The sequence below is a fragment of the Benincasa hispida genome, chromosome 12 (genome assembly GCF_027475165.1).
Source record: "Benincasa hispida cultivar pf3 chromosome 12, pf3_genome.v1.1, whole genome shotgun sequence".
Lineage (NCBI taxonomy): Eukaryota > Viridiplantae > Streptophyta > Magnoliopsida > Cucurbitales > Cucurbitaceae > Benincasa > Benincasa hispida.
The window spans coordinates 62245262-62262314 of NC_143489.1; the positions used below are offsets into that span (position 1 = coordinate 62245262).

Sequence of the window (17053 nt, forward strand, 5' to 3'; positions counted from 1 at the left end):
GTAACTGACACAAATAACACTCAGAGTTTTCCACCTTTCACAAATAGTACTCCTTTGAGTGTTATTTGTGAAAGGTGGAAATATTCTTATTACAACAAAAATCAAGATTGATTATTATTTTATATTGTTCTTAATTCAAATCTCAGTTCAATCTCTGATTCTCTCCTTGTCACGGACTCTTTTCGATTTTCCTATTACAATATCTCCAAATCAATTTGAAAGATTACTTACCAAATAATAGTCATGGTATTCATCCGATTGGTATTCCAACAAAAAAGACCCAAAAAATTGATGATGGTTGGTTTGGAACTTTGGATGTGCCAATTTAAAGAAGATTTTCTACACATATAGTATAAATAGGATCAATTACACAATTATCTAGACTTTCATATTTTTTACCTGAAAAGTTGTAACATCCCAAGTTTAAGAGGGGATATGAATGAACTGAGATCACATCTAAATGAGACAGATGCTGAGAATATGAAGGTATGATTAAGAAAGGTTTAAAAAGTTGAAAGTCACTACCTATACCAATAAGATACACTTTCCTTTTCGGTGGCTCAATCATAAAAATTTCATAGTTAAGTGTGTTTAGTTTAGAGCAATCTTATGTTGGGTGAGACCTGGGTTGGTTACAGGGGAATGTCGGGGCCATCATATACCGAATCTAGATTTCGAATCCTGACGTTACAAAAAACCTAATAGGCTATTATTTTCAATAAAAGCCCGGGTCCATTTATGACTTGTTTGGTAGAGAATGCATATTCTATTTTATATTTTCAAATTCACACAGTTGCAAATATGTGTTTGGCAGACATTATGTAGTGCAAAGTCTGAAAACAACATTTTTATGTGTTCATTGTATCAAGATTTTGAATTTATATTTTAAAATGCATAATCATATTAAATAAAGATAAAAAAAAAATTAGAAATACAATATGTCATGTTATAAACTCGGTTCATTTTGTAAAAAAATATAATATGTATCATGTAATATATTATAAATTATATAATATTACAAAATAATAATTATATAAATGTTTTTAACATAAATTATATCCATAAATAAATTAATAATAGTTTATTGTCAATTAAATATTAATGGGTAACTACAATTATTGTTATGATTTATTAATATATATATATATAGAAACACACTTTAAACAATTGTTTAGGCCCGTTTGAAAACCATTTTGTTTTTTGTTTCTGTTTTTTTAAAATTAAGTCTATGGAAAATACTTCCAACTTCAATTTTTTTTCTTTTATTATCTATTTTCACCAATGGTTTAAAAACCAAGCCAAATTTTGAGAGCTAAAAAAAAGTAGCTTTCAAAAAGTTGTTTTCGTTTTTGGAATTTGGCCAAAAATTCAACTATTGTCCTTAAAAAATGAGTAAATTATTGTAAGAAATATGAATGAAATAGACTTAAATTTTCAAAAACAAAAAACCAAATAGTTACCAAACGAGTCCTTAAATTAGAATCAAATTTCTGAATCTTATACTAAACACATATATGAAAACATGAAATACAACCATGTTTTTATTGAATCCCTTGCTTTCAAATTTTCATTTTCAAATTCTCTACCAAACATTTCCTTATATTTTCAGCCCTCTTCCCCATTCAATTTTTAATATACATCTATACTATATATAAATATAAATGAGAATAAAAGGGGGAGAATTTTTATGTTTCCTTTTTGCCCTTACATTTTTTTATAATGACCATTTTGTCCATACATATACTCTTCGTTTCAAACAGTTTTTATTTGACAAGATATCTCATAAGTAAATAAACGTATATCATGAATCATCATAATATAAGGAGTCGATTGGAAGAGAAATGAGATCCTCTTCAAATATCTCTCACCCTAAGCTTAAAAATCTCTAAAAGGAAATATGAAGAAACTCAAGTACCATGGTAGCCAAATGATTAACGGTTAGTTTCGTTTTTTATGTTTTTTTTAGAAATCTTTTATGTTAAATTAGTGTTTTGCTTTTTGGACTACGGACGGATTTGATTTAGGAATTCTTCCTCTCCATGGTTTCAAATGCAATAGATTTATATGATTTTTATATTTAATTACAATGGCTTTATATGCTTTTAGAAATTTTTTTTTTTAAAAAAAAAAAAAAATCTTCCGAGCATTAAAATTGACATAAATAATTCTTAATCAGATTTGCAAAAGAAAAAACCATTGATTACTTTAATAATTATATTATAAATGAAGTATCCCATTTACATTTTAAATAACGCAATATTAAAATTGTTGGTAAACAAATCTTTAATGATCATGGGATTTGGTCGTTTTAAAAAAATATATTTTCTTTGGTATGATTTTAACATATAAAACCTTCAAAATCTATTTTTAGAAAAACAAAAAGATCTTTAAAATAAAAATTAAAAAGATCTTTGAAATAAAAATTAACTTGCTCCTTTTATATCCTTATATTTATTTTTAAAAAATTATCATTTTTAATTATATATGTATATTCTTTGCTTGATTTTTTAGATAAGATTTGTTTAAGCTTTCACTGACATTAATTAATCATATTATATAAACAAATTAAACTATGATATGAATTATAAAATTAGGATTTCATTAATTGGAGTAAAAAAGTTATACAAACTTAAATAATTTTAAAAGCATTCACATTTTTAATGTAAGTAATTGAAAAAACATGGTATAATTTTGGGGTCATTAATTTTTTTAAGAAAACAAGTCAGCATAATTCAAATTTAAAAATTAATAATATTTTAATTGTCACACTACAATCTCTTGACTCGATTTCAACCGACTGCTAGATGGGGATTTAAACCCAACATTTTGAGTAATATTTAGATGATTTCGTCTCATGCTCGTTTCTTCGATACCCAAATTCTTCTTCCCTCGACGTATTACGATTCCTCTTTATCCCAAATGGGTCTCCGCCTTCTCCACAATCGGATCTTCTCCACGCCCTCTCCGGAATCTTTCCTCATTCCTCAATGGCAGACCTTCAAGCAACTGCCTGGATTACGAGCTATCCTTGGTCTCAACCTTGAAGTACTGCGCATCCAGTTCAGCCATTTTTCCAGGGCAACAAATCCATGTAATCGTCCTCAAATCTGGGTTTAACTCCAATACTTTCATCCTTAATAGCTTGATTAATATGTATGTCAAATGTGGACTTCTTTCCGATGCTAGATTGCTGTTTGATTCGTGTTCTGTCTTGGATTCTGTATCTTGTAACATTATGATATCTGGGTATGTAAAACTTCGCCAATTGGAGAATGCACGCCAGTTGTTCGATAAAATGCCTGAAAGAGGCTGCGTCTCTTACACCACCATGATTTTGGGTTTGGCACAGAATGATTGTTGGAGGGAAGCAATTGAGGTTTTTAAGGATATGAGGTCTGCAGGTGTGGCCCCAAATGAAGTGACAATGGCAAGTGTTATGTCAGCATGTTCACATATTGGTGATATGTGGAACTGCCGGATGCTCCATGCATTGGTAATAAAGTTACATTTCTTTGATCTTGTTCTTATTTCGACAAATTTGTTGCACATGTATTGTGTTCGTTCAAGTTTAAAGGATGCTAGGAGATTATTCAGTGAGATGCCGGTGCGTAATACTGTTTCATGGAATGTGATGTTAAAAGGGTATGTGAAATCAGGTCTTCTTGATCAAGCAAGAGAGTTGTTTGACAGGATTCCAGAAAGAGATGTGATTTCTTGGGCTACAATGATTGATGGGTTTGTGCAAGGGAAACAGTTAAGGGAAGCTTTGTTGATGTATTCTTCAATGAGAAAGAGTGATATGCATCCCAATGAAGTGATGATTGTTGATTTGCTTTCTGCTTGTGGGCAGTCAGTTTCAATTGATGAGGGCAGGCAGTTCCATTCTCTGATGGTAAAAAATGGTTTTGTTTGTTATGATTTCATACAAGCAACTATTATTAGTTTCTATGCAGCTTGTGGAAGGATTGATCTTGCTTATTTGCAATATCAGATGAGTGATAAGAGTCATCTCGCATCTTCAAATGCCCTTATTGTGGGCTTCACAAAGAACAGAATGATTGATCAAGCAAGGCAAATATTTGATATGATGCCTAAAAAAGATGTTTTTTCATGGAGCACCATGATTTCTGGTTATGCACAGAATGAGTTGCCTGATGTGGCTTTAGAGCTTTTCCATAGAATGGTTGTTAGTGAAGTCGAGCCTAACGAGATCACCATGTCTAGCGTTTTCTCTGCTATTGCAGCTTTAGGTCAACTACAAGAAGGAAGATGGGCCCATGAGTATGTTTGCAACAAAGCCATTCCTCTTAACGATAATTTGAGTGCTGCTATCATTGACATGTATGCCAAATGTGGAAGTATCAACACTGCTTTGGATGTGTTCCATCAGATCAGAGACAAGGCCTCCACAGTCTCACCATGGAACGCCATCATATGTGGATTGGCAATGCACGGGCATGCAAATTTATCTATCAAAATATTTTCCAACTTGCAAAGAATGAGTATCAAGCTCAACTCAATCACATTTCTTGGGGTTCTCGGTGCTTGTTGCCATGCTGGATTAGTCGAGCTCGGGGAGAGATGCTTCTGGAGCATGAAGACAGTACATGGCATAGAACCAAACATTAAGCATTATGGATGTCTGGTAGATCTGTTAGGCAGGGTCGGGCGGTTAAGGGAAGCGGAGGAAATTATAAGAACCATGCCAATGAAGGCAGATGTTGTGATATGGGGTACATTATTGGCAGCATGTAGAACACATGGGGAAGTCGAAATAGGCGAAAGAGCTGCAGAGAGTTTGGCTAGATTGGAACCATCTCACGGGCCAGGTCGAGTCCTCCTGTCCAACTTATATGCTGATGCAGGGTTATGGGAGGATGCAGCCTTGGTTAGAAAAGCAATGCAAAGTCAAAAGGTGATAAGATCACCTGGGTGCAGTGGTATTGTATGAAGAATTATAAGCAAGGAAAAAACCATATGAAAACTTTTGTCAACTAACCCTTTTAAGTTGTATTGCATTTGTCTTTAACACTGAATGTAACTGACTATTTTTTTCTGATAATTTTCAGCTTTTATCAATTCTTTTGTAATTAAGCTCTCTTGGGAGAGGGTTCACTCTTCCCCCTGCCCCGAAAGGTGTTTAATTCATATTCTCACAAGTTTCTTATGAAAAAATATATATTCAAAATGTAGTAGTGGGAAATGAAACAATTTACATTTGTTAGCTTAGGTACAAAATGGAAGAACTTATAACAAAATTCTCCATTGATGTAACTAACTCACAACCCTATACTTCAATAATTAAAGCTGATGGTTAACAGGACTGACCTTAGAATAAAATAAAACTATAGTACAAACTATTCTAACTCTAGAAACCGACCTAAAAGAATACAAAAATGGCTAAATAAACTTACGTCTCACTTTCAATAATCAGTTCAGCAGCTGCGCCTATGGTACCAACTCCACCAAGTCCAAGCAATGCAAGAGCGAGCTCTTCTTCATTCCATTGCCTTAGTCCATTACTCAATCGCTTCAATACTTCAACGTCTACATCTAGAACCCAGCTCGGTGTGCAACCAACCATTAGGCTCACGAACCCAGTCACATAGGCACGCCAAGTGGCCCAATCGCATCCTAGTGATATCTTTCCATCAAGGGCACTTGCAAGAAACTCCATGTGGACACCAAGGATTTTGGGACGTCTCTTTGATGCAGATGATGAAGAATCGGTGCCCCAAGCAAAAGCCCCACATAACACTGCAAAGTAAGCTAATGCATATCCCCCAAGCATTGAAACTATCCCCTCTGAACATTTCTCTTGCTCAGACCTATGAACTGAAATGAACCAAGAAGGTAATGTTTCTTTTATCACAGATTGAACCAATACTAAACCGCCTGATAGCCATACTAGTGAAGCTCCAAGGGAAGCTGCAAGCTTTACTTGAGTCATTGCTGAAGATAGTGAAATCTGTCCATATCTTTTTGCATTATTGGTTGTCTTTAATTTCCCTGATCTCTCTTTTCGAGCACCATTACAAGCTATTTCTCTCACAGAATCCATCAGAAGAGAGAGAATCTCTTCAACCAATAGTGCAACATCTCTAATCGATCGGTAGACGCGTAAAAAAAGAATTCCTGGAGCAACGGGAGAAATCCCACCACAGAAATGAGATCCGAATCCATGACCAAGAAGGGCCCCGACACCCCCATGATTTGAGAGAGGATTGGCAGTCAGGCCTAGGGTGGCGGTGAAGCAGCTTTTGAGCAGCTGAACCACGGCATCACAGTTCTGAAGGAAGACTGTACGAGATGCTGAAAAGACCAGGAAATCACTCCAACGTTTGGCTTTTTGAGTCCACAAGGAAGCAACAATTGGCATGCATGGCCATGGGCAACCAGCCGCGAGAGACTCCAAGGCTGGGCCAGCCAAATTGAGGAAACGTTGGGATGCTCTGTCAATTTTGTATGTTATAGTAAGGCTTACAAAGGCAGCTAAGGGTAGAGGAAGTGTAGCTGGAGAGCTTCCCCCTACAAAAATCACAGATAAAAAACTCATCATTAGCCCATTTCTTTATTGGTTGATAGATTTATGCACAAGGCTAATTAGGTTTTCCTTTTCCTAGTCAATCTTTTCGTATTGAATGAGCTTTCAATGGAGGGTCTAAATTTCATACATTTCAGCCAATGAAAAAGAAGGTGCTTGATAGAACCGAGACGGTGATTACAAACAATATGAAGGCCCTAACTTATCACTTGAATAGTCATTGGTTTGCTTTGGAAGTGATCTAGATATGCATAATCAAACTCAAATTTGAATATTTTCATTTAGAAGTTTACAGTGATAACAATGATCAAACCTGCAGCCAGGCTAGGGACATCAACGCCAGTAGCAGCCAGGATTTTCTTGATCTGCTCTTCAACGTTGGAAAGATTTTCTGCTGGGCTTGGCCAATCTGTTCCGTTCATAAAAACAGGTTTCCATAATCCCCGAGTTACTTCTGCAGAAAAGTAGCTCACTATGGTGGCTAAAGATGCTGGTAGAAAATCAGCTAGATCTTTGAGTCCTGGAATGATTAGATTAAAATAAAATAAAAATTAATAAAAAAAATTAATGATTTGATTTAAAGTCTGTTCATTTCAAAATTGGGTATGGGCATGACTATTAGCGCAACTTACATAAACTCTTTTTCTTTATAGTTTATTCAAAGTCACTGCTTAAGTGCACAACTTAGTTGAAATCCTAAGTTCAGACAAGCAAGCCTCAACAAAATGTATCGCATAGCAGCTTAGATTGCTGCCATGATTGTAGAAAACCTTAGCTTTAAAGTTAAAAACATTAAAAGAAATATTAAAGATATTACAAACTCGGTCATGAACAAGAAATGCAGAGATTGTGAATTTTATTTAACCAGTATTTATACTGACCTGTAGCCAACTCACGAGGAGAAAGCTTTCCATGAGCACAGGCTGTTAGAGCAGCATCAATCACAAAAGGAACAGCTTCCATTATATCCCAGGCAGGCAATTTAGGTCTTAAAGAAGAATCTTCGTTTCCAGGCCCAGAAGAACTACTGCTTCCAGAAGTAACTGAAGTTAACGGTTGATTTCCCCCATTAATTCTTCGGAACATCATGTTAAGCAGTCCATCAACAGTCTGATGAACTGGGTTGCCATGAACATGACCAGAGAGGGTCGACGCTATACATGCTTGATGCTGCCGATACCAGACTTTCAATTTGGGAAATGAGTCTACAAATATTGGTTGGGGGGAAGAGGAACTTGCCACAGCTGAAAGTCTCATTTTATTGCGATCTTTGTGGACATTTCCAGATACCAGATGGGAATTTCTCACCAAGAGTAGATATTCTGGAGTAAGTTGAGATCCAACCGTAGGTGCATCGCCCACTCCATGGTCTAGAGGAGGATGGTTAAATCTCCAAAGCTTTAAGAGAAGAGTAAACGCATTTGAAAACACAGCATGAGCAGAGATTTCTTCCCCTGTTGTTAATGTCCAATTGAGGTTTGGCACACATGAGCCGAAAACCTCACAGATTGGCATCAGTGAACATGCAAGCTGTGGAACCTAGAACAGATATCAATCAAGGCATAATGAAATTGATAGGTGGAGGTTGGAATCTCATTTTGAAAAAAAAAATATAGAAAAACGAAACAAAACTACATATAAATAAATGGAGATTGTTTATAGATTTGACATCTCTACGTCAAAACTTTAATTGACTCGATAATTATTCAACTCAGTTGAGATGAAAACTTCGATCAGATTTAGCATAATCTAAAATGATAACCAGCCATTGGCTATTTGTGCATCTAGACTAAATTTTATTATCATCCTATCTTTCCCCCTAAAATAAGCCATTAGCATCCATTTTATTGAGAACGTGAATAGAATAAACAAAAAGGAGGTGAGATCTCTGACTCTAATAGTCGCAAAAATCTACTCCAATTGGACAAATTATATGAAGGAGAGCAATTAGAGAACTCTTTAAAGAAAAACCAACAAGAGGATATAGAAACAGCAGTATCCCATATTTCACTATTAACACTCCTAGTGAGGAATAGGGAAAAAGCTTCTGAATGAGTTATCATCTAGCCCCTAATCTTCCTAAAATCAAACATGATCTCCTTATAATCAGCAACTCACCATAAACCTGGAGTTTTTCTCAATCAACTGTCTAAAACCAAGGGATTTTAACACCACCTCTGAACTAATCAGAATCCATGAACCTTTCTTCTCTCTTCAAAATGATTGAAAAGCATGAGTTTCAATTTCAGTTGAGGATGATAGACCTCACCTAAGGTCCGATGAAGCTTCCTAAGGTCCAATGAAGCTTCAATGAGTCCAGCGACAAGTAGATTGGGACTTGAGTTTCCCTAAGACTGACCATGATCAAGTGTAAATCAGTGCCACACAGTTAAAGAAGTACAACCGTGACACTAGGTATATAAATCCTAGAGGTGGCTCTGTGACTTCTTGTGTTGGGATGAGGTAGAACCATCTGAGATATCCCACGAAGGAACTTATGGATTTGAGACTGAGGCAGCTTTTGCAGTGGACCTCTCTACAGAACTTTTCACCTGATAAACCAGAGATAGCGTCGAAGGTGGACTCTTAAATTGTCTGGGTTTTTCTTACATGTCTCTGTACCAGAAGTTCACTGCCAAGCTTTTAGTTTTGAAGGAGATGGTTATTGAGGCCATCTGGAATAGAAAGCTCCTTAAGAACGTGAAATCTTTGACAAGGGGAGTTGAAAGATTAAAGGCAGCAGATAAAGTTATCCCTAGAATTCCTGAGGACTTCACGGTGCAAGGGTTATTTGAGATGTCATTCTTTTTCTTTCTTCTTCTTGTTAACATAGAACAAATATATTTCCTTGCAACTCTCTCTTCGGTATAGGCTAGTCGAAGGGCCTTTCTGTAACACCTCTTGTTTTCTGGATAAGTTTCCTACTTGTTTATATCAATAAAGTTGTTTCTTCTAAATAAAAATAAATAGATAGATACACCTTAATAACGAGAAGAACCTCAATTTTCCCAGAAACAAGTACATCAAAGTAAATGGTTCTAATTAAACCAGTAACGGAATAGTGCCTCAGTATAAATATCCGGCAACAATGAAGAACATACCAAACCATGTAGAGAAAAAATCTGAACACAATCAATAGATGCTATTCCAACAATAAGCACATTCAGCATTGGAGCATAGCCTATCAAATGACTTTCACATCCAGAGTAATCTGTGGGAACTGGAGGAGAAAGTAACCTGGTAATATAATGGACAGTATGCTCCTGCATGGAAGTAGGTCATAATACCATTACTTCTTTAGAAGATATGTGAGACCAAAAAAAAAAAGAAAAAAAAAAAAACTTTTTACTTTATGTCATATTATCTTTCAATGGTCACCTGAAAATTCCAGCCTCGGATCAAGGAGGCCCCACAAAGAATGGTTGCTGCAGATATCTTCTCTTCATCTGATCCTTTTACTGCTATCTCAAATATTTTCTCCAGTTCTGCTAAGCTTCCATCAAACCCATGAGCTTAAAATTCAGACCTTTTGGTAAATTTACAAAAAAAGAGCATCTGATATACCTGACTACATGAAAAAAGGGAACAACTGAAGAACAGGCCATAAGTAAACAAGAGCTAATCTGAAAGCCATCCATATTTGATCAAATCAATATATGATGCGTTCTCTCTATAAGATTACTAAGAATACTAGGTATAATCATATGTCAAAGATTCTTTGATCCTTCTACATTTGGGTCATGGCCACAGCGGCAGGCAAATTGAATTACTGAGGACTAATGTTATCATACTGAGTGTAGGTGGGTGCTTTGGATTGGGAAGAACATAGATTCTTTTTAGAAATCCAGAAACAAATTAAGAGGTGAAGGATCTCGTTGCTTTACAGCCTCAACTAGAATACTAGTTGTTATGGGGTGGACCAAAGACCAAGCCGTGGGCCAGGGAAGACCCAATCCCAATTGGGCCACAGGCCCATGAGGTAGAGAGAGGCCTCCCTCGACTGGCCCTTGGGGCCAAGCCGAGGAGTGAGGACTATTACTGAAAAAGGACATGGCCTCACACCTCCAAGTTGGGTGTTAATTGAGCTGAGGTCATATCCCACTTTTCCACAATTTCAGCCAACACATTGTACGGCCCTGGCCCCTGACACGTCTGAAGGGGAACACATAAATAAAGGGAACAATCTCTCCGTTGAGATATGCAGCCATTACCTTTACTCAATCTACTACTACTTCGATCCAATATTGACTTAAGCATCTTAAGCATCATAGTGTGTTGGCCATAACATCACAATGGTTCAAGTGATCAAACACGCAGGTACCAACTAGACGACCTGATTCATTGAGCCGAATCTGGCCTGTGACTGCACAGTCATATCCAGCATCAGAACCCATTTATATTCATAATTGTCATTTTTTGACCATTCAAGCCTGTTGAAGGTTTTTATTTTTTTTCACATTTGTAATCCTTTTGGGTGTTTGAGTGAGAAATATCTTATTTATACGTGTTCTTTGATGTGTTTTGTTTTTCTTGTTTCGGGAAAAACCAATTAAATAGAAGTACAATTGGGTTTCTCAATTCTCGCACTTATTCAGATCAAAACACTCGAGTAATAGTTAAAAAAAAAAAATTATGCCCACAGGTCAAATGGGAGTAGGAAGATTCCATTTGCTGGATAACCAATACCAGCCTGAAGAGATTGATAAAGATTATAGAAGTACTCTATGGGTAATCTTCCCAAAATAAATTCTATAAGTTATCATGTAATTTTGGTGGAGACTTCTTTCACAATAAGGAAACCAGCACAAATATTGAATGAAAAACCTGGTGGCATTACATGTCTTTTGATGTGAATTTTCAGACTTTCAATGTCCAAACAGAAAAGAAAAAACTGAAAGGGCCAAAAGTAGGTTCATTTGTGTATACCTTGAAGCAGGAGTTGAAGTTAAGGCATTTATCATTATATGATTAAGTGGAGCCCCCTTCATGAAAGCTGACCAACCAGGTGCTTGAGGTGGTATACTTTGAGGCATTTGGCTAATGCAACCGTTCACATAGCCTCGCCAGAAATATGCAGATGTATCCAGGAGATTTCTAGCAATGCAAGCCTCAACTATCAAATGACGCATATTTCCAGCTGCTGAGAGCACAATAAAATTATGTTAAGAAGACCCAGGCCGCTGGCTTCTCCTTTAAAGAACCAAATACTCGTATGCTGAAAAAATACATAATCTTTGGGAAATAGAAGCGTCAAAAAAATATAATAATGTATGCAAGGCTGGAAATAATCAATGCATTCTGAAGAATATAAATGTCATGTGCACTTATATTGCCTTGCAGTCTCTTACCCTGCAATTTCTTGTGTACTATTTAATTGGACATGCAAACCAATTAAATCTGAAACTTATATCCTATCATACTAGAATATCAAACATGAACTCTTTCAGTATAATGATCAGATGTACCCATTATTATTTCTTCTACAAGCCAAACATCTCATCATATGAGAGTTAAGCATAAATGCACAACAAACAGTTTGATGGGGACGAAACTTTTACAAAGCGCATGAACAGTTATCATCTACCGTCTATGGGTCCAGGACCACAGTATTCTATTTTATTATGTTGGTTTTGGTACCATGTGCCAGTGGATTTCATAATTATTATAATTGATGCTTATCAAGAAGATATAATACTCACAAGAGTTCATTGGCATGTCTTTCATATTGATGCATTCAAAATATGCATTACTAACACTGATTCCAGATACAAACATCATTGCTTTGGCAGCCGCCTGATTGCATGCAGAGATAATATCCTGAGGAGGAGTCAGCAAACTCTGATATTCCCCCAATATCTGTAGGCTGGAAATTAGTTCATTACGACACTTTCCAGGGGCCTTTTTTTCTTTCCAGTGATTGGAGGCAACATACTCTGTTTCATCAATTGTCGTACTTTCCTCCTCCTCAATCAGATCAGCAATCACAAGGACTGTGATACACAATAGAAGGCATAGACGAGTGTCTATGCGAGGCACAGGCCCCTCGATGGGATCTCTTTCCTTTTTAACATTTTGAAAAAAAGAATATCAAACCACTTTTACATAAATCTTATTAATGAAGTAAACAAATATAATCAATTTTTTTTTTTTTTTTTTTGAAAAGAGGATCATCATTTCAGAAGTAAACAAATATAAATATCAAAAGAGAACATTAAAGTAATGTATTCTGCAATAATGATAGATGAAAAAGCAATCAAGCAACAAAAAGAATGCAGATGTACAATGTATATACTAATACTACTTGATCGCCCTAAATATGATATGTTTCACCAAATATTTGAGTTGCATGTTTGATTTATGGACAAGAATGTTAAACCAAATAAACCAGACAACTATCCTGATTCAAAATTTCATAATTGACCTTAGGTTCTAATCCCCAACCACATTTTGTCTTACTAAAAAGAATTATAATTGACTTGGGATCTACTTTCACCAAATATTTGAGTTGCTTGTTTGATTTATGGACAAGAATGTTAAACCAAATAAACCAGACAACTATCCTGATTCAAAATTTCATAATTGACCTTAGGTTCTAATCCCCAACCCCACATTTGTCTTACTAAAAAGAATTATAATTGACTTGGGATCTACTAACAGACAGAACATGTATTTGTATTGAGTGTTTCATGAGTTCTAGCAAACTACAGCAAAGAAGGATGTGCCATTTCATCACAAGACTCTTTTATATATATAAACCTACAGATAATCTATTGAGGCCAAAGAATTCTAACCCTTTGAACAAGACGAAGAGCTGCTATCCAGAGACCCAAGAAGGTATCATGCCAACTAGTTCCATTTATTGCCTTGAGGGTTTTGACCAAACCTGTAAGAAATAAAGATGATGTTCGCTTTCATGTATACTTTTCCTGTACAAACTGATATGATTTGTGCATATAAGCAGAAATTAGAGAAAAGGATGAAAATTAGTTGTACTGGTAATTTTTTCAATGGCACTTGTTGCTTCTACTTGATATCCATCCATTGCATCTTCTAGAACTAGATCGAGAGGAAGCCAAAGTGCAGAATACCGAGTTCTATGACACAAACTAGCAGAAGCTGCTGGAGATCCAAATGCTCTAATTGGATGGAACTTCTGCTGTGAATTTTGTTTAAATTCTTGATAGAAGATCGTCCAAGTATCAGATGTGAACTGCAGAAAAATCTCTGAGTTCAGAGATTTTGAGTTTCTCAATACTGAAGAATTTTCTCCCAGCAACTGGAGTCGCTGAATAAGATCTGCCCAATGCAAAGGCCTGGAAATTTGTAAGAAGAAGGTTGATGAAAACAGTGATAGAAAAGATAAGATAGCCATTTTATTGGTTATAATCTTTTCCACAAGTAGTTTTTGACTAAATATAAGTTTAATCATATAAATAGCAAAATCATGGTTAGTTAAGTTGAATAGCACAGTTCCTCATTAAGTGTATTCATACCGTTCTACTTCAAAGTCACAAAGAAAAGCTAAAGTTTTAATTTGATAGATGAGTCCTTACATATTCCTGCAAGCCAAGTGAAGAATCCTTGAAGTAACCGTATCTTGAAGAAATTTCCCAATTATCTCAATTGTCAGTTCAATGTTTACATTCCGCAATCTCTCACGTTGTTCAGTCCATTTATCATCATAACCATTGTGACCATCTAGTTCCATTTCTTGAGGTTTTGTCGGCCATTTGGATTTCTCTTCCACGATAAGTTCCAATAACCCTTCATCAACAAGTGTTGCATCAAGTAACTGCCAGACAATTGAAAATATAAACTCAACCACAAGGGTCCCAGGATCATTTGCTGGCAAATTGAATGTCTCAGAAAGACGAAGAACGGAATCAACAGAGGTCATGACCCTGTATAAGAGAGAGAGGTTTATTACTAAAGATGTATGCATGACACTAAGAAGCAAAATTACGACTAAAACCGATCCATTCTCTCTCAAATGCTGCATAGAATAGATTAATCTTCAAAATCAAAGCCATGGTATCAACAGAGAAAATATATTTCAGTAAACCTTGATCTGTAGACTCATAATTCTATGATTCACTAATCTTCCAGAGTAAAAAATTAAATAAAGATATGTTGCAAAACTTTTTTATAAAGCATCAACAATATAAGAAGTATTAAACAATATATTAGATAATATATAATTAAATTCGCCTTCACCCACTAGCTTAAGCTTTTGGGTCAATCGGTGATTTAAGATGGTACCAGAACAGTCATCCAGGGAGGTCCTATATTCAAACCCCTGAAATGTTATTTCCTCCCCCAATTAATGTTGACTTCCACTTGTTGGACATTCTTCATATTTCAAGTTCACAAGTGAGGGGGAGTTTAGTTAATATATAATTAAATTTGCCTTCACCCACTAGCTTAAGCTTTTGGGTCAATTAGTGATTTAAGAAAATGTATATGAACCCATTGACCAGGGCTGAAATCATCATAAAACTTTGGGATTAAATTTTAGCAAACCCAAATATCTAAAATCATCTCATATACTGATATTTTCATTATGAAACATCTTTTCTTTCTTATATACTCCTAGATGCACATGCCAACTAATAGGGGAAAATATTGCATGGAGATAACAATGGACTGTCGAGCAGCTATTGTCCTGTGAAGTACAAAAGTAGGTACTGTTGCTATCATTTATGAAGTCGTGGTCAGGAAGCTTAACAAGATATAGAGCTCTATAATGGAAAAATACGAAAAGTTGGATTAAAAAAAAAATCAATGATTCTGTGAAGTAGAATCAAAGCTTCCAAAGGGAAGAGAGATACAAAATAGAACATATCAGGGTCAAGAGGATTGTCAAGATTCAAGAACTAGAAAAGGTAGATAAACACAACCATTACAATTTCCATTTCAGCATCTTACATCTAATTTTGTTTTAGGAAAAAAAATGATAAGTGAGAAACAATTAACCAAAACTCTCCCTAAGTTCCACAGTTCCACAGTTCCACAAAAAGATCAAGTGCATTGTTAAACATAAAAGATAAAAACGGCAGCAAAATTGTGTGACTTGAACTTCGTTATCCTTCTCAATCATAAAACTAACTCTTTGTATCTGAGGCCATGGATATGAGATTTAAGTTTAAAAGCATGTCTTCGAAGGAGTTCCAGATAGAGCCGATATGCTACTGGCTGGAATTGTCTTCTTGAAATTACTCTGTAGAAAGAAGCAACGACAATTATCAACACTGGTTCCTATTGATTATAAATTGACAAGTGGAAGGTAAACAAATTAAATTCAGATCAGATCCAATTAGCAGATAATATACACAATGACTTGCAAATCAACAGCAAATTCTACAGCTAAACCCTACATCAAAGAACCATTTGCACACGCACAAAAAAAATGCCACTCTCGACTCATCGAACAGATCGGATATCCATCGGGAATCATCCAAATCCTGGCTGGAATCTATTTGGATCAAACGTAGCAAACAAAGACTATTCTTAAACGCAAATGTACTATACTATTCATAGTCATGCTTAAAAATCGAAACCTAACTACTACCACTAAGTAAAGTACGGACAAAATAACAAATAAATTCATGATCAGCGAATTCCAATTCAGCTCATAACTTCATGAGTTCAATTGGCAAAAACTAAAAAATAAGGGATCACGTAACCGCAATTCAAACCAAAAGTAACAAGTACTTGCGCACAGATGATCATGAAAACACGAGCTCCATACCACGTCAAGCATCGTGAAAAGGGAAGAATCTCTACAATTTCTTCGCAGTTGCAACAAATTCCATCAAACTAGCTCCATATTCATCCTATCAATCAAGATTTACACTCAACTCACAAACGAACATCCACAGGACACGACTTTGCCGTCAAAAAAAGAATTCGTTCAGGAACTCATACAGCAAAATACAAACTCATGCACAAAAAAAAGAAGAAGAGGAAGAAGAAGAAGAAGGAGACGACAATAATAACAAAAATTAAAAGTAGAGAGCAAAAACAAACGAAAACGAACTTGGTTGTGAGCAAGGCAAGAACGAGAATTGGGGGTACAATATTCAACATCAGAGCCTTCTCAAGGAACTTCCATGAAACAGGGTCATTATTATCCCAACAAATGTGCGAAACCAGCAGGTTAGCGAGCTCAACTGACGGCAAAGCGACTCCCGCCGAGTTCAAATTTGAAGACAGCTGAATGGCCCAAAGAAGAGGATCAACTCCCTTTTGTTGAGCTACCTTGGTTAGTTCTGTAACTCTGTCCCAAAGACTGTTTTGAACAGATACCGCCATTTTCGAGCCAGATTGAACCGATTTGTTTGGCTAATTGCTGGTGGTAAAGTGCTGCGGGAAGAACACGGAAAAACCGGAGAGAAAAAGGAGAGAGTTTGAGAACAGTGGCTTTTGGATCGCCAATTATATAATTACTTAGATTCTCTTAAAATTAATACTTTTATGTAATTTTCTAGTTGATTAAATTTATATATATAC

General features: G+C 35.7%; 2 protein-coding genes across 3 annotated transcripts; one reads left to right on the plus strand and one right to left on the minus strand.

The window, feature by feature from the left end:
* The first annotated feature begins 2749 nt into the window (after positions 1-2749).
* MEF18 (mitochondrial editing factor 18) lies at positions 2750-5090 on the plus strand. The gene has a single exon (XM_039020341.2). It carries the CDS (start codon positions 2855-2857, stop codon positions 4949-4951), a length of 2097 nt encoding a protein of 698 aa, XP_038876269.1. The 5' UTR covers positions 2750-2854; the 3' UTR covers positions 4952-5090.
* Positions 5091-5160: 70 nt separating this feature from the next.
* On the minus strand, positions 5161-17021 carry RFR1 (REF4-related 1). 2 transcript variants are annotated; one of them, XM_039020339.2, is made up of 12 exons: positions 16581-17021; positions 15651-15761; positions 14098-14445; positions 13538-13857; positions 13336-13427; positions 12244-12604; positions 11471-11681; positions 9923-10037; positions 9646-9807; positions 7426-8083; positions 6858-7064; positions 5161-6528 (listed from the first exon to the last, which is right to left on the minus strand). In XM_039020339.2, exons 1-12 carry the CDS (start codon positions 16853-16855, stop codon positions 5411-5413), a joined length of 3978 nt encoding a protein of 1325 aa, XP_038876267.1. In that variant the 5' UTR covers positions 16856-17021; the 3' UTR covers positions 5161-5410. The 2 variants fall into 2 exon arrangements, with proteins under 2 accessions (XP_038876267.1, XP_038876266.1); XM_039020338.2 differs by having other exon boundaries at positions 11471-11684.
* Between the last annotated feature and the right edge of the window lie 32 nt (positions 17022-17053).